This window comes from Apus apus, chromosome 2 (genome assembly GCF_020740795.1).
Source record: "Apus apus isolate bApuApu2 chromosome 2, bApuApu2.pri.cur, whole genome shotgun sequence".
NCBI lineage: Eukaryota > Metazoa > Chordata > Aves > Apodiformes > Apodidae > Apus > Apus apus.
The window spans coordinates 47318020-47342131 of record NC_067283.1 but is presented as its reverse complement, the minus strand read 5'-3'; the positions used below and the strand labels follow the sequence as shown (position 1 = coordinate 47342131).

The 24112-nt window shown below is 41.9% G+C and overlaps 1 protein-coding gene across 1 annotated transcript; it reads right to left on the bottom strand.

The window, feature by feature from the left end:
* Positions 1-3976: 3976 nt before the first annotated feature.
* Positions 3977-23686, bottom strand: CRTAP (cartilage associated protein). Its single transcript, XM_051612103.1, has 7 exons — positions 23162-23686; positions 19926-20075; positions 19187-19358; positions 16740-16868; positions 16011-16156; positions 14358-14441; positions 3977-4709 (listed from the first exon to the last, which is right to left on the bottom strand). The coding sequence occupies exons 1-7, from the start codon at positions 23612-23614 to the stop codon at positions 4650-4652; spliced, it is 1194 nt and encodes a 397-aa protein (XP_051468063.1). The 5' UTR covers positions 23615-23686; the 3' UTR covers positions 3977-4649.
* Between the last annotated feature and the right edge of the window lie 426 nt (positions 23687-24112).

Sequence of the window (24112 nt, the reverse complement as noted above, 5' to 3'; positions counted from 1 at the left end):
GAGACATTGATTTCCAACCCCTTAATCTCTTCCTGTCCAGTTTTGAGTCAGGACAGAATCAAATGTCTTTTCAGTAAATTTACTTTTCAGTTAAGTCTCTTCTAAGAGACTGCAGTTTCTGAAATTACCAGCATGTTTTCCAGTCAGTGTCTGCTCCCAGGACTGGTAACGCTCAGTGTTTATAGCTGGAGAATGGTATGCAGAACCAAGGCCACTGCTTGGTTCTGCTAAACTTCTGCACCAGAAACCGAAGGGAGGAAAAGGGGTCACACCCCTTGATCCTTCTGTGGGGAGGAGCAGACCAGACAGGTGACCCAAATTGACCAAATGAACTATTCCATCTTACAGGCACCATACTTGGTCTAAGTCTGAGGGATCACAAGGGTCAAGGCCTCTTCATCCATGGCTGGCATCCTGGGAGGACTCTAGCTATTCATCTACCTTTGATCCCAATCTTTGCATTCCTGCATCCAGCTCCTGTCGGCTGCTGGGTCCCATCCAGGACTTTCCAAGGGCTGCCCTGCAGTCTCAGTGATGTAGTGAGCATTATTGGGAGGGAGCATGATAGTGGGTTTGTATTTATTTGCATATATTTCAGTATTTTCATTTTCATCATTATTGTTTCATTAAAGCCATGTAGTTTAGTTTCCAACCCATAAATGTCTCTCCTTCATTCTCTCTCCTTTCTCTTTCAGGGAAGGTGAACAGGTTAATATGAATCTATCATTCATTTAATTGTCAGCCCAGCTTTAAACTTTAACAATTCCTTTATCCAAACTTTGTTTTTTACATAAGAAATGTTGTCCTGGCAGCCAGCCATCTTTTTTCACATAACCAAATAATCCACTTCAGAGCACCAGCATTTGGGACTCAGTTTAATCTTCAGTTTTCAGCCAGTTTTCCCTCACACTGAACCTCATCCAACAAGAGATGAAGCGAAGGACTCGCAGTGTGTGCAGACCCTTGTACTCACCATCTGCCAGAAGATGAACTTCACCCACAGTTCACCAATAAGCGGTGAGTGAACGACATGCTCAGAATTATTGTGGACCTGCTTGTGGGTAGCAATGGGGTCTCAGAGACCAACAGCAGCTGCCCAGGTAGCCACCACTGTTACTAAAAATGTGAGCAACTATTAAAAAGTGTAATTGTGCAGCGCCACAACAAGCAATACTACCACAGAGGTTTTGTCTCCAGGGTCAGCCCTGGGTCAGCAGACACATGGTACTGATGCTGCATTCCAGGCAGATACACATACATGGTGGCTTCAACAAAATGCCACTTTCCTGAGCATCACCATCATACTGGAAGTCTTGTCAAAAAATGAAATGGAGACAAAATCTAAGTATTCCATTGGGTTAGGCAGAAGCTGCTAACAATCTGAGGCAGACAGCTCAGAACTGCAAGAATTTGGGGTGGCAGAAGTGAGGCATGAACCATATTCCTGCAGCCTCCCAAGAAGTGCTGGCAGGATCAGAGAAATGGAAGAAACAACACTAATTTATTGCAGTCACATGTAAATGTTGGCATTTAACAAGAGCAGCAGCAAAAGAAAAATCAGTTAAAAGAACCTGAGAATGCTGAAAAAAGCCACAATAAATACTGAAGAACTGGAAGTGGAGCTATTTCTCATTAGAAAAGAACAAGGGTTTGAGAACTATTTGTACTTATTAACATTGAACTGGCTTGGGACCATGTGTAGTGGAAATTGAGAAAGCCAGAAAAAATCCACAGACACTTGAACAAAATGAAAAAGGGATCATAGTCCCATTTCAGGAGGCCGCAAGAGTATCAATTGCCTCCTCAAGCTGAAAGGAATGGTAAAGGACATCAGACATTTAAGGTAGGCTTAAGAAAAATAAATCATTAGCTAATGGACATCTTAGTATCATAAAATCCCCACCTGCGAAGGCACAATGGCAGGGCATTTTAGCTGTGATGTAGAGAGCTGAGGAAATGACTGAATATGAAAAGGTAACAGCTAAGGAGGCCTTAAAGACAGAATCACAAGCTTACCAGAAAATTGGTAGCATTTGAGAGACTTGCAATGGTTGAGCAACTGTTTGATGAAGAGGAAAAATTAGGGTACATAGGTGCTAAATCTATACCCAGTGTAACCCACTTAAGTCAAATGACTGAAAATAGGTCTGCTCTGGTGCTCACTGTTTTACTGGTGGATTTAAAATATTACGGTATTTTACTACATGGTTTGTTCTTCAAGAAAGTTTATAACAATCACTGACAGTTACTGCTGGAGAGTCAAATGGTGTTCTTTAACTGGAAAGAACTCATCCTGGGTGGCAAACCAAAGAGAACCTGGAATTGATTTTCTGTCATCCCATCCCATATTGTAGTCTATGCTACTTGCTTCACTGACATGCAAACTCTTATTGGAAGCTTTATGCACACATGTTATTTCCACACAAGATGCAAAGTTATGGAAAAACTCAGGCCCAGGAACTTGAATTATAAGCACCTCTCTTGGGAGTCTTTAAGGTTTTGCATTGCCTGCAGTACCTACAGACAGCACACGAGTTAGATAGGGCACGACAGAAACAAATAGCCAGACAACAGTCGATGCTTGGCAGAGCACCTAAGTCAGTTTGGTAAATGGTAACAAGAAAAAAGTAAATAAAAAATGTTGTATAACAAAGGCAACATAGATAGATCCATCCACCCCCAACCAAATCTATGCCCTTTAAGCGTGGGATTTCTCGATTCAAAAGCTGGAGTATCAAAGATGAAGTTGCTTGGGCATATGATCTTAACACCAATGATGTGGTTTCTGAGGAGGAAATCTGGGTTGTCTTATGCAAGTTGGAAAGCAGAAGCCCAAGAGGCCTACAGAGCAGCAACTTCTCCCTGGAACATACACACATATCCAGCAAGAGAAAACTAGAGACAAACTGGAGAAGTTACCCCAGCTGGCTATTATAATAGTTGTATTTCACAGGGAAGTAAGTGATGGCTTACAATCAACTACTTCTAAGTTTTAAAAGCAAAGTTAAAAGTCTTACATAACATTACAATAAATGGAGTGCTAATCTTGTATGGAACAAAAAGCATAAAGAAATCTGATATACGTTTTGTATGTTCAAGCCAGATTCTGGTCTTGTTACCACAAGTGGAGCTGGGTATATCTCCTAAAGGTAAAAGGCTCTTGATAGATCTTGATTTTGAGAATAAAACAGTCTGCCCATTGACTTCAGTGGATTAGTTGTGATTTATATTAAAAAGCTAAAAATACCAATCTGACCTTCCAAACATCTTTCACACACAACATTTAAACATTTAAAAATGTTTCATTGCTGTTAAGAGGAAACTTAAACCTGACACTGTGGATTCCCCTTCTTGTTCTCTGTAGACAGTATCATGGACACTGCACTTCTACAACATACATAAACTATAGCACCAACAACTTGGCAAGGTAGTGTAGAGCATGTTTTGCATTTTAAAAAATGTAAAACAGATTTTGGGGTTGCAATTCACTTCCATTCAGCTGAGTTAGGCTTCTCTCATAAAAGCACTGAATGCTCTTGTCTCCCCTTGATACAAGCTGGATGAAACTACTTGCAGGGCTTGGTCCTTAGAACTGAAAGAGGAAAGCAAAATGAATTTGTGCATCTTCCTCTGAGGTCAATGAGATTTCTATTCTTCAGTAGCATTTTGCACTAATTCAATACTAATCTCCAACACAGTATTTTTTGGGCTTTCAAACTACTTCTGTATAGGACTTTGCCATGTAGTCAACAAAAATGTCAGGAATTTACATGCAATTACTTTTTCATTTCATTTAAAATTGCCTCAGTCTCCACCTGTACTTAGTTTTGGATGAAACTATACAGATAGTCCCGTAAGACAGAAAAAACATGCAAACTGTTTTCTGCAGAAGAGAATACCAAATACATCGATCATCATTATTTTATGCAAGATTGGCCCCACCTCACACAGGAACCACAAGTTGTAAGTATAAGAATTGTAGGAAAAAGAAATCATTTATTATTCAGTTCTAAGTGAACTCAGTTTCACATAATGGAATTTAATTTAGCTTTTAAGAAAGATTAACACTGCTTACAGAATTCTTTGAGCAATTTTATAAGATCACTAGTTGTGCTCTGTTCATCATCTTATTTCAGCTATTTAAAGGTATCTTAACATCTTTCAGGTTCACTGGGATTCAGTATCACTTTATTCATCATCACAGAAAAAAAGACATATAAATAATACAGTACATAGCCGAGAAAGTCTAGAGGAACTGTTACACCTTCCATGGTTCATAACCTGGCAAAAGTGCTTTGGAATTTAGCTGTACTGTTACAACTTAGCAGAACAGCACTGAAATGAGGAACCTTAGTGTTAGTCCAGAACATACAAACAGTCTGCTTTGTTGTGTTCGTGTAGAGGGAAGAAAGCTCAAGAGGAAAACCCAGATGCACCAATTCTGTAAGTGGACAGGGAAAAGCCATGCTCACGGAAGAGTCAGTGCAGCATGGAGGTGATCTTCCAGGAGTGGGTCTTGTGACATAAGGTGGAGCTTAAAGGGGATACTTTGAGGTATTTCTAACTGGAACTACAGGTGACCAAAACCAATAGTAAGGAGCAATGGTGAGTCTTCACTTTTGTAAAATACTTTGTGGTGATTTCACTCATCAGGATTCCTTCTTTTCTTCTACTTCTAACAGTTCATCAAGGAATTCCACAACTTCACCCTAGATTGAATTTAACAGAAACAAGTTAACCCTGCACTGCAAAATGAGGGCAAAATTTTAACCATTTTAATAAAAACTTAAATTGCAGTAATAGATCCCCGAATATGTTTAGCACCCTTCATACAGGAACTAGCAAAACAAGCCTATAAAATGCAAGTAAATGGCCCATACAGGGGTAGCACAAGTACCTGCAGTGACACTAAAAGAGAGAAATACCACGCTTCTCAGTAAATCCTCTTGTACTTTTCCAGGTATTTAAATAGACAATGAAATCCACAAACGCAGAAAGTAGAGGTATAAATGTTTAGAGCATCTGTTAAAATTAGGAGATTGTTGTACCATAAAACATTAAAGAATCTTAGAAAGCCTCAAAATTAAAAGCAAAAGTGCTTTGTAGAGCTGTGACTTTGACTTCGCATGTCTGTTCTGTTTATGTCTTCTGTTACACACTTCAACACACACCTTTTGCATTTTCAATCACAGATCTTCACATACCATGTTTCGATTCAGCAAAACTGTAAAGGACCAGAGATATCAGAATGTTTCCATAGATTCAGACCTGAAAATATATTTACAAGCTCCAGTCTGCTAATACAAGGTATCAACACAACTTAACAATCCAACTTTCTTTATTTAACCTACTCCTGACATAGCTGTATGGCATATACCATAGCCAAATGTCCTCCTGCAGTCAAGCCAGAGTACTTTGGGATGATACAACCCCGCCAGTTGGAATTTACAGCCTTGTGAACCAAGCTACAGTAACTGAGCTAAAACCTGTTGGATTCACTTTCAGCCCAAGGTAACACCTTCAGTAGTGAAAAGCAAGTAGCTAACAGCAAATGAGCAGCACCATCTCAGATTGCTCAAAATTCACTGTAGCAGCCATCTGCTGGCACCTGCAGAAATACTAGTATTTTCCAGTTTGCCTTCCACGCACAGTTCAGAAACAACACTGCCTGAGATGGGAGACCCCATGGGAATATGTACATATTTTCTCTTTTTGATGCAATCCAAATACTGAGCTGTGAGATCTGGATGCTCAGTATTACATTTCCAACCTTTTAGTCTAATAACTACAGTATTCTGTTAAACTGTTTTAATTTAACTGCAACTTTCATGTCCTTCCTTTCTTGACATAAACCTATGTTCTAAAAAGGTCTTAAGATATCATTTAGGTTTTTGGCAAAACAATCACTTTCTGATAGGAAAAATATTCTGCTGGAAGATCTGATCAACTCCTACTCACTCTCATGTTTAAAATACCTATACTTAGATACACTGAAAGCAAGTCATCCTTGCTTGGATCCTCATTCCTCTTCTCCCTTTCTGCCCTCCATTCCAGGTCTTGTGAACTGTATTAGGCTTCTGAGTCTGCTTGATGAAGACTGCAAACAGTATTTTACAATCCTAATTACATTTTAAGCACATCTTTTGTCTAGAAAAGCACTCCTTAGGAAGACAGCCCATTCCAGACACATGCAGTTTGAGACTCAAAATTTTAGTTGTCTGTTTCGGTGAGGAAAGGGCCTAAAACCACTGTCAATTAAAATAATAAGAGGAAATAGAGAATTATTGTCTATTTTGAATATAACAATTCTATTAAGGATATGGTGATTAAAAATATTTGCATCATATTTTTCAGTAGTGTGATTAGCAAAGAGAGAAATAATGAGAACCAAGCAAATGAAAATAAAAGTGGAAGAAAAGCTGACTGGAATAACTGCTGCTCTTGTTCACTGCTTCATGGTTCCATCTTAAAAGAATTTTGAGTTTTTGCAACTATGAAGTGGTTTTAGCAAGTCCTGAAGGATGGCAATTTATTTTGCTTTGAATTTGTTCAAAACATCTAAGTATCCAATTCACTAAAAATACAAGAAAAAATGCCAGCACTTTCATATTCCCTACTTGTCTTCCTGGTTGCAGGAAACTTGGCAATTGGAAAACAGGAATTCTACATTTTTGCACGTTTTCCTTTGTTAGAACTATTTTGATTGCCTAAGGAGCCCAATCATGGGAGAAAACCAATACCACCTCAAAAATACACATGAAAAAAATAGCCACTAGGTCAAATAGCCACTATGCAAGCAGTTGAAAGCTACAGAAACAGGGCACAAAAGACTTCAGGTCAAGTTTTATAGCACTGCTCCTAAAACTGTGGGCAGAAGTATTTGGATGCCTCTTGAAAGACTGCAGACAGGCAGGTCCTGTTAATTCTGCATAGAGTTATGAGACTGGAACTACAGGTGTCATTCAGACTGATTCTTTTACACATCAGGATCATAGTTTAATGAAAGAGTAATATATTAAAAAGGGATTTCTCTTCTCGGTCTACCTGCAAAGACAATCCTCAAAAGGTTAGAGTCTGAGAGGTAGGGTGAAAGGCATCAGCATCTATTCTAAGTTGTGACTGGATGACCCAGAATTAAGTACAAGGAAGACATGGGGATTTCCATACTGTACCTTTGGTAACTCAAATATATGGGAACTTAATTAAATTCATATTAATGTCAGTCTCATCAGTAAGGTAAGGTATTTCAAAGGACACAGAATATCCACATACAATTCAGGGTTGTTGCTTTTTTTTTTTCCTGGTATGTTTACAAATCCAGAAGCATGTAAGAAGCACAAGTCTTACATGGAAAAGGGTATTTAAAGCAAAAGTATTTGGAAAAAAAATTGACTGCCATCTGAAATCTCCAGTGTCTGAAACTGATCTGTAAAGGAAAGTATGGCAGAAGCTGTTGTGGTCTAATGAGAAGTACTGTGTAGTAAAAGAGGTTGATTTATGGCAAAAATATAAAATTAGTTGCCAAAACAATATACACACAAAAAATATGCTGTAATGCAACTGAATAATTGCCTGGGTGTTGGTTATTTTTGAAAAGGTGAGAACTCCAGATTACAGTTAAAGACACAAAAACCCTGTAGTTGAAATATTTTTATCTGTGCCTTCATGGTCAGAATGTAAAACCTCTGCAGGTTGTCCATACTGTGGCTGGCAGCCTAATGAAAAGGGGACAATGCTATGTCAGAAAAGTTGATCACGTTGTCACAGTAGCAGCTACAACCAGACAGATGACTGTCCTTGCCCCATTAGCACTGACTTGACATCGCACCAGGCATTTTGCATGACTGAAGTCAGCAAATATTTCTCAGGTGTTCATTCCAGGGGAAAAGCCTCCTGCCTGCTGATATCTAATAACTTCATGCTGGCCTGCAGACATGGAGCCTGCAAATGATTCTCTGATATGACTTCAACATTCCATGTGACAGAGTTGCTCCTGTTATCCAGTATGCTCTTTGGTTCCTACCTACCTGAAGGACAGCAAATTTTACATGCAAAGTCAGCTGCAAAGCCATCATTCTCTTTGCTGCCAGATACTGGGGGGGGGAACAAAAGCCACCCAGCACTAATGCAAGTTACATAAATATGCTGCCCAGGCACAGTGCTGATGTAAATCAGAGTTGAGCAAGATATGGCCCAAAGTGTGATGTAGCTACCTGCAAATCAGTATGTGAAGTCTGAATTAAGCTTGGGGGAGAGAAAGGTTTGCTGCCAGACTAGTACATACCTGATAATTAGGCAGACAACAACTGAAAGGTATGCACATGTGGACTGTTTCGTCAGCTGCAGTGAAGCACGTCCTTGTTGGTTCACAGCCACTACCTCCTGGTTTGCACTGGAGGCCAGGTACCCAATGCAGGTACAACAGCTCTGCTGCCACCCCATGACCTCCCTCCCTGTGCTATCAGTCTCTTCCCTCTCCCAAACCACAGCCAGTGGAAGGTGGGATTGAGAACAAGGATGTACAGGAAAAGATGGGACAGGTATAACCTGAAATACGGGACACATGATATTGAACAGCAGCAAGGGAATGCTCCCAGACTGGTGTGAGTGGTAGAAAGAATCAGAGAAGCTGATCTGATCAACTGGAGCTTCTAATTATCTGTTAGATATGCAAATGGAGCACCCTTGATTTAGATTAACAACCAGAGGCCCAAACAGAAAGCACAAGTTGTGTACCACAGTAATTAAAGAAGGCCTTACAGAGGCTATGTGAGTATGTGAATTAGAACAAAAAATAATTTAAAAACAGAGCCCTTGACCAATGTCGAATAAGCTAATGCAGGGTAATGAGACTGGTGCACTAACATAAACAAAGCTAGATTATTTGAAAAATTAAGTCCTAAAAAGGAGAAAAACACAGAACTCCTCACTTATTACCACAAGCTGACTGCCCAAGACCAAGGCACACATTGCGCCAAGGACTGTTGCCAGCCCTTCCTTATGCAATACTAAATGTTGCACTCACACACACAAAACACAACCTCTTAGAAGAAACATCTGTACTTTGGAGACTCCTAGCCAGCTATTAAACAGCAAAGAGGAAGAGCTACCGATACATGGCTCAGTTATGGCCCACTTGAGACTGATGGTTCAGCACCAACTTCTCTTTTGACAGCAGCATTTAAAAAATAGTAGCAATCAGTAGCAGTTGCACTGTTCACTGACAGACCCAGATGTTTTGCCTTTGGTTGCTAAGACTAAGCATTGCCTTCTGCATTGTGAATATCAATAATTTACAGGTTTGTTGCCTCCACCTAAAATCTGTTCTGTCCTTTCTTAGTGTGGACAGGAAAAGTTCTGGGGAAAAAACAGCTTTCTTGTAATAGCCCCTACTGTCCATGCAGATTTGCTGATGTCCTTTTCCATAGGGATTCCATATTACCTGCAGTGGAATAGTCTGTTCTTTGGGGAAATAATAGAGAATATTTAAATAACAGTGTTATAGAATGAACTAAGATCTACAGAAAAATATTATAAAGGACATGCTTTCATGTGTCACAACCAATGAATAAGAAATAGCCTTTATCCCAACTCATCCAACAAACTGAGCCTTAAAAGACAATAGAGAAAAAAGAATTGGCTGAATCCTTGTTTCCGTATAAACTATGACCTAGAAGGAAAATATTTATCCCACAAAATGTCCCCCAGCTGTCCTTCACAGAAAAAAATTCAGAATTTGCTAAAGTTCAAAGGTCTTAATGACTGAAAATTTTTTCAACATTGAGAGAAACAAATTAAACTCCTTTATTTATTGGGTGTCAGTGACAAGGTTGTGGTAGTGGGAGGGGTTGCAGGGGTGACCTCTGTGAAGAGTGGTGAGGGCTGCCCTGTAACTAATGAATAACTACCCAGTAACTAATTTTTGTAACTAATGGGAGTAGTGACCAGGAATTAGGTTCATTAAAACCATCAGATTTTGTTGAAGGATGAATAACCATCTTGCAAGAGAGAACACAAAGCTTTGATATGGCCAGCTGTGGAGGATACATGCTCCATGGCCTGACAGTGCAAGTGCACTGCAAGTGCACACCATGCAGCCCACTGGCCAGCAATATTTTTTTTGGGAAAAACATTATTTCAGGATAACAGTAAGGCATGTGTCAATGAATGGCTCAGCCTGAAAGGTTTATTCAGCCTTGGATCAAGAAAAAGTTCCTTGATCTAACCTTCAGTTAAAACATGCAGGCTTACTGCAACCACCTCAAAGGCCTCCCAGATCCTTCATGAGCAGTACAGACCAGGCTGGACATTCCTCACATTCTTGCAGGGGAAAAAAAATACCTTGATTCTTTGTGCAGAAAAATTATTTGGCCCTTACCTTGTTTATTTTTCAGACACCTAGTCCAAAATATGACCCACTGTCACATGCTTGTAGGGTTTGTTTGTTTGTTTCAATATGAAAAGAACTTAGTTCTTTACATGTATGTTAGCTTCTTTTCTCAAAGATTTTTCCATTTAATTTTTAATTATATATTCTGGACATGTAACTGTTCCCTTCCTGTATACTACAGGAGACTGCAGTACACTGCAGTTATTACAATAGTATTTCACAGTAATCCAGTAAATGTGCTCTCCTCTTATGTTTTATAGGCATTACAAAAATGTTGAGTCAACCCAGTTTCACAGCATCTTCAACACTGCTCCCATTGCTCTGAAAACAGAAGCCTCCTAGCGGCTTTGTTTCTGAGCTCTACTTATGCTCTCTTGGTTGCTTTATGCTGCGTGCAGAAGCTTAAGAAAATCAGGGCAGATAAAAACTCCTCGGGGACATCCTGCTATTTAAGCCCAGCTGTGCTTGCAGCTTCCCCTGATAGGTGCTTTAAATGGAAGGAGGAACACTTTTAACCAAGATACACATTCAATGGTAAAAAAACAAACAGGTAAAGATGGAAGCTTCTGGAGATCCAGCGACATGCACAGTATCCTTACTAGGAAATGATGGTGAAAAAACCTAATTTTCTTTTTTAACAAATAAATGTATATTAACAAATAAATGTATGGGACCATAACAATGCCAATTAGCTGCCAGCTTTCTCTGAAACAGCTGTCACCGTCTCTCCTCAGCGTAGCAATGCTGCTCTAGTTCTGCTGGTCCACAGGCAGGACAGGGTTTACAACTTGCCGTTGTGAGTGCACTTGTATAAATCACTTGAAAACATGCCAAAAGTGAGTTAATAAAGCTGAAAAAGTTGTTAGAGATTCCTGAACAGAAAAATAGGCTGAATTCAGTTTATTATTTGCTAATAGTAGTCCACTGGGACTTTGTACTTCAACGCTATTCTTTATGTTCTCTTTCCACCAGTCACATTAGTTCAACACTTACTCTCCTCTGCATCACACTTGGGAATGGAGCATTTGAATTTCAGCTACTGTACAAATGGACACACACATTATACACAAATAAGAAGAACAAGATGTCAAAAGTGGGTCAAAGCTGCAAACAGTTTTTCACCTACTGATTAAGTACTGAAAGAAAAATGACATTGTAGGATCACCCCAGCCAAATATTTGCGGTTCTTATGTAATTTAGAACAGCTAAGTAGCTATCCCTGGAAAAAAAATAATATTCCTCAAGAACAGAGATTTTTTGGGCCAGAAATATGTCTCCTACTATTAGTATAGAGCTGAAGTTATATCTACACCACCTGAGCATCTGGCTCTTAACAGCCTTGTAGTTCACTATATACATCTGTGCAGTACTAGTTGTATCTCTTATAATCTTTTTGCATTACACATTTGAACATAAATCAAAAAGTTCCATGGCCAGCTGAGATGACTGCAGTGTTATGTTCCTTTAGCTTCACTGTGGAAAGCTATAAAGATATTTAATAATAATTAATTTTAAGAAAAAGCAACTTGTAGCTAGTTGGCAATAATATTCTGTCACCTCTACTGTGCTAAATGTTTGAACTAAAGTTTTTAATTTCCTTGTGGAAAAAACATTAATAAAGTAACATGAACAGGACAGTATTTCTTGTAGTGACATATGAAAAAAACATTACTGCATGTTCCAGCCTTTGCAATTAAGGCAGTGTATTATTGGAAAATCCATGTTCTCACTCGTTTTGCTAATGGGATTTAAAAAAACACAGTGGTGATCTGGGATACAGGAGCACTGAGAAGCCTGAAGAAAGTGAGATTCTCCGCTTAGGAATAATGACATATTCACATAGGAAGAGATCCTTTTGCCACATCAATCCTTTTGCTTCACTCAAGGAAAGCGAATGATTTTCCTTCTGAAGATTATTTTAGGGGCTTGTTGGGCCACAAGCCATTTCACAGACAGCAAACACGGATCACAGAAACGCACAAAAGGTATGGTCTATGGCCCAGAAGCACACGGCTGAAATATACAGAGTGCACTAAAAAGAGAGGCTGCCTTCATCCTTAACAATTTCTCATAAAGCTTTTACTGTAACACCTTACCTGGGTTTTTCATCAGTTTCCAGCATTCCTATGGAATAAGCTTTTCTATCCATGCCAGGAGAAATATTAAACCAAAAATAATTCCACTTACACTATCAGGTCTTGCCCATACAGCAGAAATGGCAAGGTAGCGATTTTACCTTTGTGCTATTCCTTCTCTGTCTGGACTCCCTGGAAGGCTCTGTCAGCCAGAGACAAGTTCTGGTAGCCAGGGATTTGAGTCCACTACCAAAAGCCAGACCCAAGCCAGCAGCCTGGAAAGCCTCCATCTCACCAGGTTCTTCAGCCCTAGTAAGGGAGGGCACAGAAGCCCTCCAGCTTTTCCCCAGGAGAGAATAGTAACTTCCCTAATCCAAGTAGAGTACGGGGTAGGGATATTTGTGGCATGACCAGTAATTTTGGTTGTTTAAACCACATATGCAACCCAGTGTAATGCAACTTCCTAGACACTTCCCTAAAAGTTTAATTTCTGTTTCTACTGTACTTCCCTCCTGTAGATTGCAAGGCCATTTACAATTGCACTGGTGAAATGGGCTACAGGCACGAATGCCAGCAAATGGACGCTTGTTTGTCCTATACACAGTGCTTGAAGATTGTTTCTATAATCCCTTCTTGCAACAATATATGGGGAAAGCTCTCACAGTGGACTGCTTCTCCCCTTCCTTAATTACTCATCCCTGTGTTTTGAAGCAGATGTGAAGCAAGGGAAAAAATTACACATTAAACTTCTGTCTAATACAAGAAATCATTATAGGCAAAGCACAAACCAGCAAGGGAATATAAAAAAGTGTTCAAGAATTTCACACCCTGATGAAAATCCATGCAGACTCGTCCTCATCTAAACTTAACCTTTTAACAAGCTTATGAAACTGTCTTTCACACGATGGAAGGTCTTCCCAAAGTCTGGTAACCTTGCAATGGAATTTCATGTATAGAGTTGCTTTCAGGTCACTAGCATACTGAAGGCAGCACAGACATGTTATTAATTCTCCACTATAAAATACCGTTTCTCCCTATGTGCTGGATAGCATAAAAATTGCAAAGGTGATTTCACTTTTAATATAAACCATCTTTCTCTTTTCTAACTAAAAAAGACCTCAGCAGTGCTCGCTACAAGCACCCTGCCCCATGCCATAACTGAACACAGCTCTTTGCCAACGCCAGCAAAACTATTCCATCATTTTAAGATATTTTTTAAACCCTTAAATGAAAGGTTCCAAAAACAAAGCAAAACAAAAGGCAATCCAAGGCCTCTCTGATTTATACTTTAATTTTAGCTGTGGGAGACAAAAAAAATGCAACAATTTAACTGCTTTCCTTGCACAAATAATCCACTTTATATATTTCCAGTCTAATAGTAGTCATTATATGTTATTTCGCCATGAGTTCCAACCATTTGAGAAGCAAGACTGGGTGATCAAAATGTTACTGTGTAGAAAAAAGTAACAGATAACAATACCTTCTTTTGACAAAAACTACAATTTAGGTGGTTACTTATTAATGAACTTACAAAGATCTTTAAATCTCACTTAAACATCAGAAAAAAACAGCCAAACAGAAACTACCTGGGTTTTAATATATGTACTACTTCTCTGCCCCCTTGTGTTGTAGCGTGCAAAGTGGATTTTCTTTTTTTTGTGCGCTCAGTTAATTGTATTTACCTTTGTGTTAATAATGTCCACATTTTTATAAATGGCACCTGATGTTCTTTTGGTTTGTTTTTTATATTCCATTTACAAAAGAAAAAAAATTACAATAAATTGCTCATGTTTATAATAATTTTTCCATCTTAGTAAAATCCTGGAATTCATCTATGTATCATCTGTACTTTTATGTGATTGCTGTTTTTTTGGCCTTTTTAGAAAACTCACCTCATCATCATCCATCAGATGTTCCTTTGCAAATTCATACATTTCCAACTGGAGCACTGTTATATTGTGGTATCGAACTGCCTCCTATTAAAAACCAAAATTTCTATGTTACTTGAGGGTTAACAGTAGAGGGGAGTGTCATCACAGGTCACCTGAAACAGTTCCAGTGAAGTCAGACCCAGACTCAGAAGCAAGTAGACCCCAGGGGATCTATGTTTGAGAAAGGGAACAGCAGAAGAGCTTATCCAATGACTTCTGTGAATCTTTCTGAACACGGGCTCCATCGGTGTGAGAAGAACAAAACACTCTCCTCTTTCTCATGTTTCAAAGCACTGGCAAGTCTGAGAACAAGGAATGAGACAGCCAGAGCTGAGCAGCAGCCTGTGCCTGCATTCCAGTGGGCTTTGGACATGAGAAAACCTGTCTCCCCGCGCGCTGGCGTATGGCAGCAGGCAGTTCTGGGAAAAAGCCACACGAAGCTCTTTTGCATGATAATGACTCGCTATCCCAGTCTGAGTCTAGGCTAGGGAAATTCTGCATGGTCAGCCACCTGTCCCTCCTCAGTTCCCTGGCTGTTTGTCTGGAAGGAAAACAGCAGACTTCCTCTTTCACAAGAACATCTAAAGCTCAGTGTCGGAGCCAAATGCTGCTGTCACTCCATTACCACTTTGTGAAGATAAACCAGAGGCATTATGGTTTTCATGGCAAGTGACTAGGACAGCAAGCAACCTCTATTCATAGTCACATGGATCAAAGTACAAGAAAGTACAGCCGTGTGCATTTAATATTTCATATTTAAAAATTAAATTATCTATAGTCCTGCAAAGTTACCAACAGAACATTCAGAGTTAACGTGCAGGGTTCTTGTTCTGCCCTCCCTGCACACATACAACAAAACTGTCTGCAGTTTGATACTGCTGCTGCCCCTCCCTCCCAGCGCTGTCAAACATTGCCTCCAATACAGCTATAAGACACAGCTCTGTTCCCAAAAGCAGTGACAAAGGAGTGGTCCCCTTCCTCTGTGAGCTCAGCCTCGCTGCTGCTGCCTGAAAGAACCAAACACATTTTTGCTCTTCTTCTCTCTCAGAGGACCCTGCAGGGCAGGCCTGGGTTCCTCAGGCTTCAGGGAGACCTTATAGTGGCCTTCTAGTATCTGAAGGGGGCCAACAGGAAAGCTGAGGAGGGACTTTTTACAGGGGTATGGAGTGATAGGACAAGGGTTGTTTCGCACTGAAACAGGGCAGATTTAGGTTAGACATTAAGAAGAAATTTCTTCCTGTGAGGGTGGTGAGACACGGGAACAGGTTGCACAGAGAGGTTGTGGATGCCCCATCCCTGGAAATGTTAAAGGCCAGGCTGGATGGGGCTTTGAGCAACCTGGTCTAGTGGAAGGTGTCTTTGTCTGTGGCAAGGGGGCTGGAACTAGATAATCTTTAATGTCCCTTCCATTCTAAACCTTTTTATGATTCTATGATTTACCATTATAGTGTATGCAGTGCATCTCTGTGTACAACTTTCTATGTGGTTTTAATTAAACAGTATGTGTTAAACTGCAGAACCAATAGATAACCCCCATTTTCCCAGCTTCTGGCCCACTGAATTGCAGGGAAGTATGCAAATGTGTCTAACAGGCATTTTAAGTAATTCACCTACCGATCTGGGCTGAAAATCCTCTTCTTTAAGTCCCCATTTGTCTTTGTGGTACTGATAATACACCATGTTCTGTTTCATCACTTCATCTTTCTGGTCAAACAGAAGGTAGCTAGCAGCACAAGAAGCTGCATTCTTCATGTCATTCACTAATTAATAAATACAAACCAAAAAATCCAGATAAGGTAAATGAAAAAAATCCTATTATTTAAGCTCTGAAAAACTCAGATGGAAACAGAACCTATTTTCTATCTCCCCACCAGCTGCATTGAAATAAAAAAATTGCTTCCCAGAAAGGATATGCTGTTTTTGTGTTCTGAGAAAGGTAAGGCCATGATTCAAAAATGGGGACTTACCTCTAATGGTTTTCTGTGAAAATCCTAACCTAATGTCCCTCCTAGATATCCCAGTATCAGTGAGGTATGACCCCACAGCTTGGTGGTCCCCACTGGGGCATTTATTGAAGAAAAAACATAAATACACATTACCACCCCTGTCCCATTTCTTTGTACTAAAACAAACAGCATTTATTTCCCTTGCCTGTTAACTACAGTTACACAGGGACAAAAGACATCAGGCAGCTCAGACTTTCTACCCCAGAAGAGGTTAAAATGCAGATTCTGGAGGCCACTATTTACATTCTAAAGCATTACAAATGGAAGGAAAATACTATGAATGGAAAATGACCCACATCATTCCCATTGTATTTAAACACATTAAATCACTACTTACATTTATAATAAGCAAACTGCAGGTAATGGTACATTGTGGCCACAAATTTTTCAACAACAAAGCCTCCTATAATGGGTGTCAGATTACTCTCACATTGCACTTTGCACGCAAGGACTTCAATATAATGATCTAGAAGGAAGAAAACAACACCACAGAATATGGATGGTGCACACCGACTTGTTACAACCCCTCCCATTAGCTAACCCTTAAAATCTGCCCTTGCAATGCTCTCCTGGGTCCTGTGTATCCGGATCTTGCTGCTTAGAAGTACTGAGCATTTACAACTCCATCTGAAGTACATATCAAGCACTGATCCTCAGCCCTTCCATAAAAATCCGTGCAGCCTGGGACTTGAAATGTACCAAAGCTGCAATTCCAGAAACTAAGCGGTTAGGTTTCACTGACACCTACAGGCAGTCCGTGGAGGTAGGTTTTGTGTAGGGTGTTAGGAAGTATCACATCATTTCTTAACTGTGAATTTAACAGTGTTATTTTTTTTCATGAGAGCCTTTGTAATTTCATTAAATTATTGGATAAATAAGGTCCACGTACTGCTGAGTACAACCGTGTAACAGGGAAATACAGCAGGTGATTGCAAAATAAATCTCCAGAGATGGCTGCATTTTGTGCCTGCAGTTTGGATGTTCTAAATGGTAAGAAAGACACGAATATGTTGTTCACTACAGAACACCTTTCAGCCAGAAATGTTTAAGTTCACAAGCTTACCGGGTCTGCAAAAGCTTGCGACAATGGGATAGCCATCTTAGAAGCCATCTTATCTTCAAGATAATGCATTCTGAGAAAACCTTCTATCAAAGAATTTCAAGCCTTTTCAGGAAAGATCACATTAGGAGACACCACTGAACAGAAGCATTTTAAAAGCTTAGTTTCTCTGTTAGCCACCCTTGGCAGGTGAAAGCAAGTTATCTAAGCTTTTGCAGCAAGTCAGAGACACGAGTCCCTCAGTGAAGTGATCCCATGCAATGAGGACAGCTGGCTTCCAAACACAACTCATTGCTCAGGGATAATCATGTACCTAGTGCAATCACCAAATACTTCTGCTTAACATTATTTGCTACATGTATTTTCTGCAGTAAAAACCTTGGAGGCAGAATATATCTGCCTGGAGTAAGAGTTCAATTAAGGGCAGGCAGTCTAAGTATATTTGAACCTTATTACCTCAAGAACAAAATAGTTGAAATGTATGCATACAGCCACGATGACATCTTGCAGTAACCCACTCCTACCTTGCCTCCTCCCCAGTCCTGTTGGGAATTGTCCTTTCCTTCCGAAGAGGAAGAGGAAGGATGACAGCAAGTGCCAATCACAGCTGAGCATGGACACTGTACTCTTTAAAGTGGCTTGGGGGTTATCCTGGTATCAGGGCTGACCTGCTGGGGAAGAAAGCCCGTGTTTCTTGCTTCACTGCTTGTGACTTGACCTTCACTCCCTACCTGCTGTCCTAGGCACCTGCCTGCTGTACTCAAGAATAAAGCAAGGCTTGAGGAACAGCCTGCAACAGCTATTCCATGTCAGCTGTTCTGGTGGGTACAAGTTCCACACTGCCATAACCTGTGAAGCTGCTCTTGTACTTTACCTTTATGTATCAATGTATTTCACAAGTTTCCCCCTCACCAATACATCTGATGGCTTTAGGACAAAATGGTTGGTTGGTTTCCCTTCTGGAAACGTAGAAATTCTCTTGCATTTTTCAGGTCTTTGACTTTGCTGAGAAAACATGCAGGCATTCCCCACACAAATACTGTCCACAACACTGAAGCCGAAGCACTGCAGAAATGACTCATTTCTTTTGCTACCAAAGAGCACAGGAAAAGTGTACGTGCCATTTTGACAGCAATCAAAATGGTATCTCTTTTCTTTGCAAAGCAATGGATGTTTTTTTTTAAGATACACACTAAAGAAAAAGAAATCTTACCTGCTGGTAAAACTCTACCGTAGGGAAGATGAAAATAGGCAACAGAAAACTGTCATATTTATGAGAAAGGAGATATGTATCACCAGCAAAACAAAAACCAGAGGGCAGATTTTGAAGGCAAGCTAACCACTGAGCCTCAAAGGCAGCCACACTGATAATTGAAATTACAGTCAAGAGATCTGTCTGCGTAACTATTGCTAGCTGGATGGAGTAGTTGTTATTACTTACACTTCTATTTTATTCTAACACACACTCAGATTTCCATGTTAATGTAAGAGCTCTCTGTTCTGATTTTCTGACTGCCCTCATTTATGTTACTGAAAAGAAGACTAAAGTAAACCAGAATTAAAGTGGATTTCAGTGAATCTAATTAACTCATATTGGCCCAAACTGAGCAGAGAACACCATGTGCATTTCATACTGCAAAATGAGGAACAGGACCTAGGTAGCCAATCCTATGGATAAAAAGCACTTATGGGGCATCTTTCCCAACTGTTTCCTAAGCACTCACCTGCAATGGAGAGATAGAAGTCTTTAAAATCTTTGATCTCTCGGGAGCCTTCACAGGCTGCTGTACAGTCATCGTAGGCTTTGAAGAAATCAGGAAGAGCAAGTTCCATGTCCGTGATGGATGTTCTCCAGTTGTCACCATTGTATGCTCTCACAGCCCTGACAAAGAGATTCTGAAAAATTGGCAGGACTGAAAACCAACAGTAACTGACCTATGGAAAGCTGTCTGTAAATTCAAATACAGTGAATAATGTCTCTGCATTTCTGGATTACGATATGTTATCCAAATAATATCAGCACAACAAATAAAGACAACTAATGGATTTTACCAGGTATTTCCTAGAGATCACAGTAAGTAATTTCCTTTCAGATCAACAGAAGACTCTGCTGGGAACCTCAAATGCCCTAGTGATTTCAAGGTGTGCAGCCACAGCACTTGTGCATTTGAGTGACTCTATACACTTGCTTAGCTGTAGTAGTTAGTGCATCTTAGTGATCCACATAGCTTTCAGGTATGCCCCTGCCTGTGATTTTCTGTGACTCATGGAACAGTGAAAGGCACAAGAGGTTGAGAATTACTGAATGCATCAAGAAGGCAGAACAGAAATGACTGAAGAAGGCAGTAAGAGGGAAAGAAGAGTAAGAGCTGAGAACACCTAAGCAAACGAGTGTCTTGAATCTCACACAAAAAGAGAAGCAATAGACCAGTTCCTAAAGACTAGACTGAATAAAAAGCATACCTCATAAGGCTTTGTCTCCAAGTCTTTAATATGCTCCTCAGCATCAGGTATGCTCTTATAGAAGGCCATGTTCCTTTGCATCATTTCATCATCTGGATGCTTTAGAAGAAATGTGTGAGCTGCTGCAATAGCTTTTGGAAGATTATTAGCCTACAGAGGGATGGGATAAAGAAGAAGGGGTTGGAAATGGTCAGAAACACTTCATAGTTTCTCAGTTTTTTGTCAATGATCTCTTCTGCAGCCTCTGTACTCCAAAATTTACTTCTACTGAAACCACAGTCTCAGCAGATACAATGGTACAGTAAAATGCATACAATCTCCTCAGTTTTACTGCTAGCTACATCACTATAAACATTTAATTGTTTTTTAAATTTTATTTTAAAAATCTATTATTTTCACAAAAAGCATAGCTTTTTTCCCCTTCCCCCTCCCCTGCTCATAAAGCTGACAAGGCACAAGAATATACTGTTTATCCTGTGTGAGATTAATCTCACAGCAGTTACAGATACTAACTATGGATACTAGGCAGGAGTCACCACTTACCACGTTTACATGGTGTTTATATTGCTTACTTGCCTAGCAGCACAGAAGACAATACTACAATAATGAATCTTCTTGATGGTTTTACAAAGTCAGAGGAAACATCACGGACTTGCTCAATCACTGTGTCCTAACCTACTATGTGATTTTCTGTATCCATTTTAAACCTAACTTTAAACCCCGTTAGAGATATTTTGTGAAGTACGTATTCCTCATTTACAACAGCACGTGCCAAATATGTATGTAGTTCTGTGTGCGTGCATTTATATTTTTATTTTATATATTTTTCCACATTTTTATAAACTAGACAGCATATCTACACATATTCAGGAAAAGTGAGATATAAAGTAAAAGTTTTAAGTGGCTGTGAAATGTCAGAACCTTTTTTCCCTTGGAAGCCAAGATCACTATCAACATATTCAGTGTATTGACATGCAGGCAATACAGAGCTCCACCTCACATCAGAAACAGCTGCTGGAAGCCGACCTAGAAAACTAGGAGCAAGAATCACAAGCATGTACGCACATGCACTCTTCCTATCTGCAACCATAAAAAGTACTCTTCCATTTCAGAAAGAAACTTGGGAGATGACTACACCAAAGACAGACTTCAACCCTAACACGAGCTCCGGCTGCTGTGCCGCTACAACTGTCCCGGTGCTGGAACTCTGCCAGCTGCCCTTCCTGGCTCTCCAAAACTATGCGCTTCCAGTCAGCCCACACAGTACTAAACACAAACGGGAATCTCAGCTGCACTTTCGTCAAATGCCTGTTTTTTTCCTCTGCTTTATGCTTTAACCTTCTGTGCTTGTAGGCTGACGGGTCTCTCATTTTTGCCTAGTCTGTAATTCACTCCTGGTTTCAGTTTTCACCACTAAAAAATAAAATAAGATGTAGAAACACATTCCTAAGTGAACTTAGCGGCTCCGAGAAGCTCCCTCCAGAGGAGCAAGCAGCAGCACAGAAACATCTACTCCCAGAATCTAAGACGTGGCAAAATTTCACTGTTGAATACACCCGAATAAACACAGAGTCACTCTTAAAAAAAGACATAAAACGCATCCCTCCCCCTTCTTCCTACATTATAAATGCTGTTGGCATGGTTGGGGGTGGGGAAAGTGACATTCCTTTCTTCAGAAAACCACCAGTCAGGAAAAGTCCTTTGTATGTAGCAGTCTGTAGCTCTAGAAGGCCCGTTCTGAGCTTCCCAAGTGAGCGGTATGAGCACAGAGCTGGACTACAATCTCTTAAGAAAGACGACGTAAACAAGTGACACTAAAGGCAAACCCACCAAACCTGCACAGCACAAACCTACTGCAAATGTTACTGAAAAACAGATGAAAGGCAGGAGGAGGGATTTCTCCGATTTCCCTCTCACATTCCTACCTGCCTGTTACCTAAGCGTATCAGAAATGGTAAGTAGGGACGATTTGTGCTGTGATCCATCCGTTGCAAACTTTGTCTGTATTACAGGGGTGGAACAAATTGTTAAAATAACACAAGGAACGGAAACGTTTGTGGGGTTGTCATTTTGGTACCCATGTAGGGCTTGGAGGAGGCGAGTAGTGCCTGGCCTACTCTGTCATTCAAAAGAAATGTCTGCTGCTTGATGCCTTGTGTGTGTGCAGAGGCTTTAAGGTAAGTTCTTCTATACAGTCTGGCTTTAAATGCACCAAATGATGCCAGTGTGATACTGTGCATGTGGCTACTGTTCTTGCTTTACGAGAACACATTTCCTTGCTTCTGTTTGTGCTATTTGGGAAAACCATTCACTGTTTTCATGAGAAAACCTCTCCTACAAGTAAGACACCACAACAGCTAAGAAGATGTGTGTTTTCAGGCAGCAATCTCAAAAAGAACGTGCAAGCATGCAGCCTTATTATGACATATAGTGGGATATACTTGGAGTGAACCCCTAAAAGAGAAAATAATCTAACCAAATAATTCACTTTGTTTCCCCCTCCCCCAGATGACCCATTTATTTGAAATAGAAGCCATTGCAGTACCCAAAGGGATGGCATGAGGGAGGGAGCTTGATTTAGAGAACAGATGATGAAGACGAGAAGGAGGGAGATGAAAAACGTTTCAGAGAAGGTTAGAAGAACATAAGATTAATGGCAAGAGGAACTGGAGGGGCTATTGCGGGGGACTTGCTGGATGAGCTGTGGAAAAACTGCTTAAGAGAGAGGTGGACGGTTACTTTGTGGGCAAGCAAAGGGAAAGAAAAGGCACACAGTGGCCCCACTGTGGGTCACATGAGGTGAATGGGAGGAAGGGGCTGAAAAAATTGCCAGGGAGAAGATGATGAAGTGCGGGGTCAGCAGCCCAGTAGGGCAGGATCGGGGGACCTCCCCACAGAGGGAGAGAAATGGAGGTGGGGCAGACGACAATTAGTGGCTGAACTGGTGTGTGGGAGGCGATGGGGAACGAGGCTACAGACAAGAGGAATCTGTTGTTGAGGGCCCATCCGGAGCTCAGCGTGATAGGACCCTTTTCGAGCAGCGGGTACACGAGGCACCCGTGTCCATCGCGGCACCCACGCCACGCTGCCCCTTCGATGCTGACAGGCACAGCCTGGCTGGAGGATCACACACCACCGGGCAAGACCTGGGGAGCCGAGGCTGGGGCGGGTAGCAGCGGCAGGGCAAAGAGACAGGACGAGAGGGGGGGAGCAGAGCTGAAGGAACCGGGCCTCACCTTGAAGTAGGCGAACTGCAGGTACTTGTAAGGTTCGCGGCGCTGGAAGTCCTCGAGCAGGTCCCGGCCGGGCTGGGCCTGCCGGAAGGCGGGCAGCCCCTGCTTGCAGCGCCGCAGGCACTGGGCCCGCCGCAGCACCCCGGCCAGGGCGCGCAGCTCGGCCAGCGCTGCCCCGGCGGCGCCGCGGGGCTCCCCGCCGTCGGGGAAGGGCTGCCCGGCGGTGCTGCAGTTGCGGTGGCAGAAGGCCTCGCTATCTCGCAGCAGGCGGTAGAGCCGCATGCTGACCTCCAGGTAGTTGACGCTCTCGGGCCAGTTCTCGGTGCTGTACTGGTCCAGGCCGTAGCGGTAGGCGGATTCCAGCGGCATCAGCTCGTCCCGCGGGAAGCTGCGAAAGCTGTAGCGCTCGTACTGAGCCCCAGCCGCCGCCAGCAGAGCCGCCAGCGCCAGCCACATGGCCGCGGCTCGGGCCGGCGTCCGTCCGACGAGTCGGCGGCCCGGGGAGAAGGGAGCAGGCGAGGCGGTGCGGGAGCGGGGCGGGGGAGGTGTCAGGCCGGGGGCCGGCGCAGACGGCCCGTCCCCGCCCAGGGGAAGACGTGCCAGGCCCTGAGCGAAAGCAGCAGCGGGACCGGGACAACAGGACGGCGCTTCCTGCGGGGCCGGCGGGGACACGCGTGGACGTGCGGTACCCTTCAAGCACTCGGCGCCGCAAGCCAAGCAGGGTTGGCCCGCGGTGGTTATTCCCCAAATGGGAGACCGGGCGGGCTAGCCCCACCCACTCCCCGCTCAGGAGGCGGGCTGGGGACACCCTTTTGCCTCTGCCCCTTTTGGTTGAGGAGCTCCTTCCCGGTGGACACGACGGCAGGGTGGGCTCCCGCCTCCTTCATCTCCGGACCGGCAGCGGCCCCGGTGCCGGCAAAGCGGGGACCCTGGAGGTGTCCGGCAAGCGGGGAC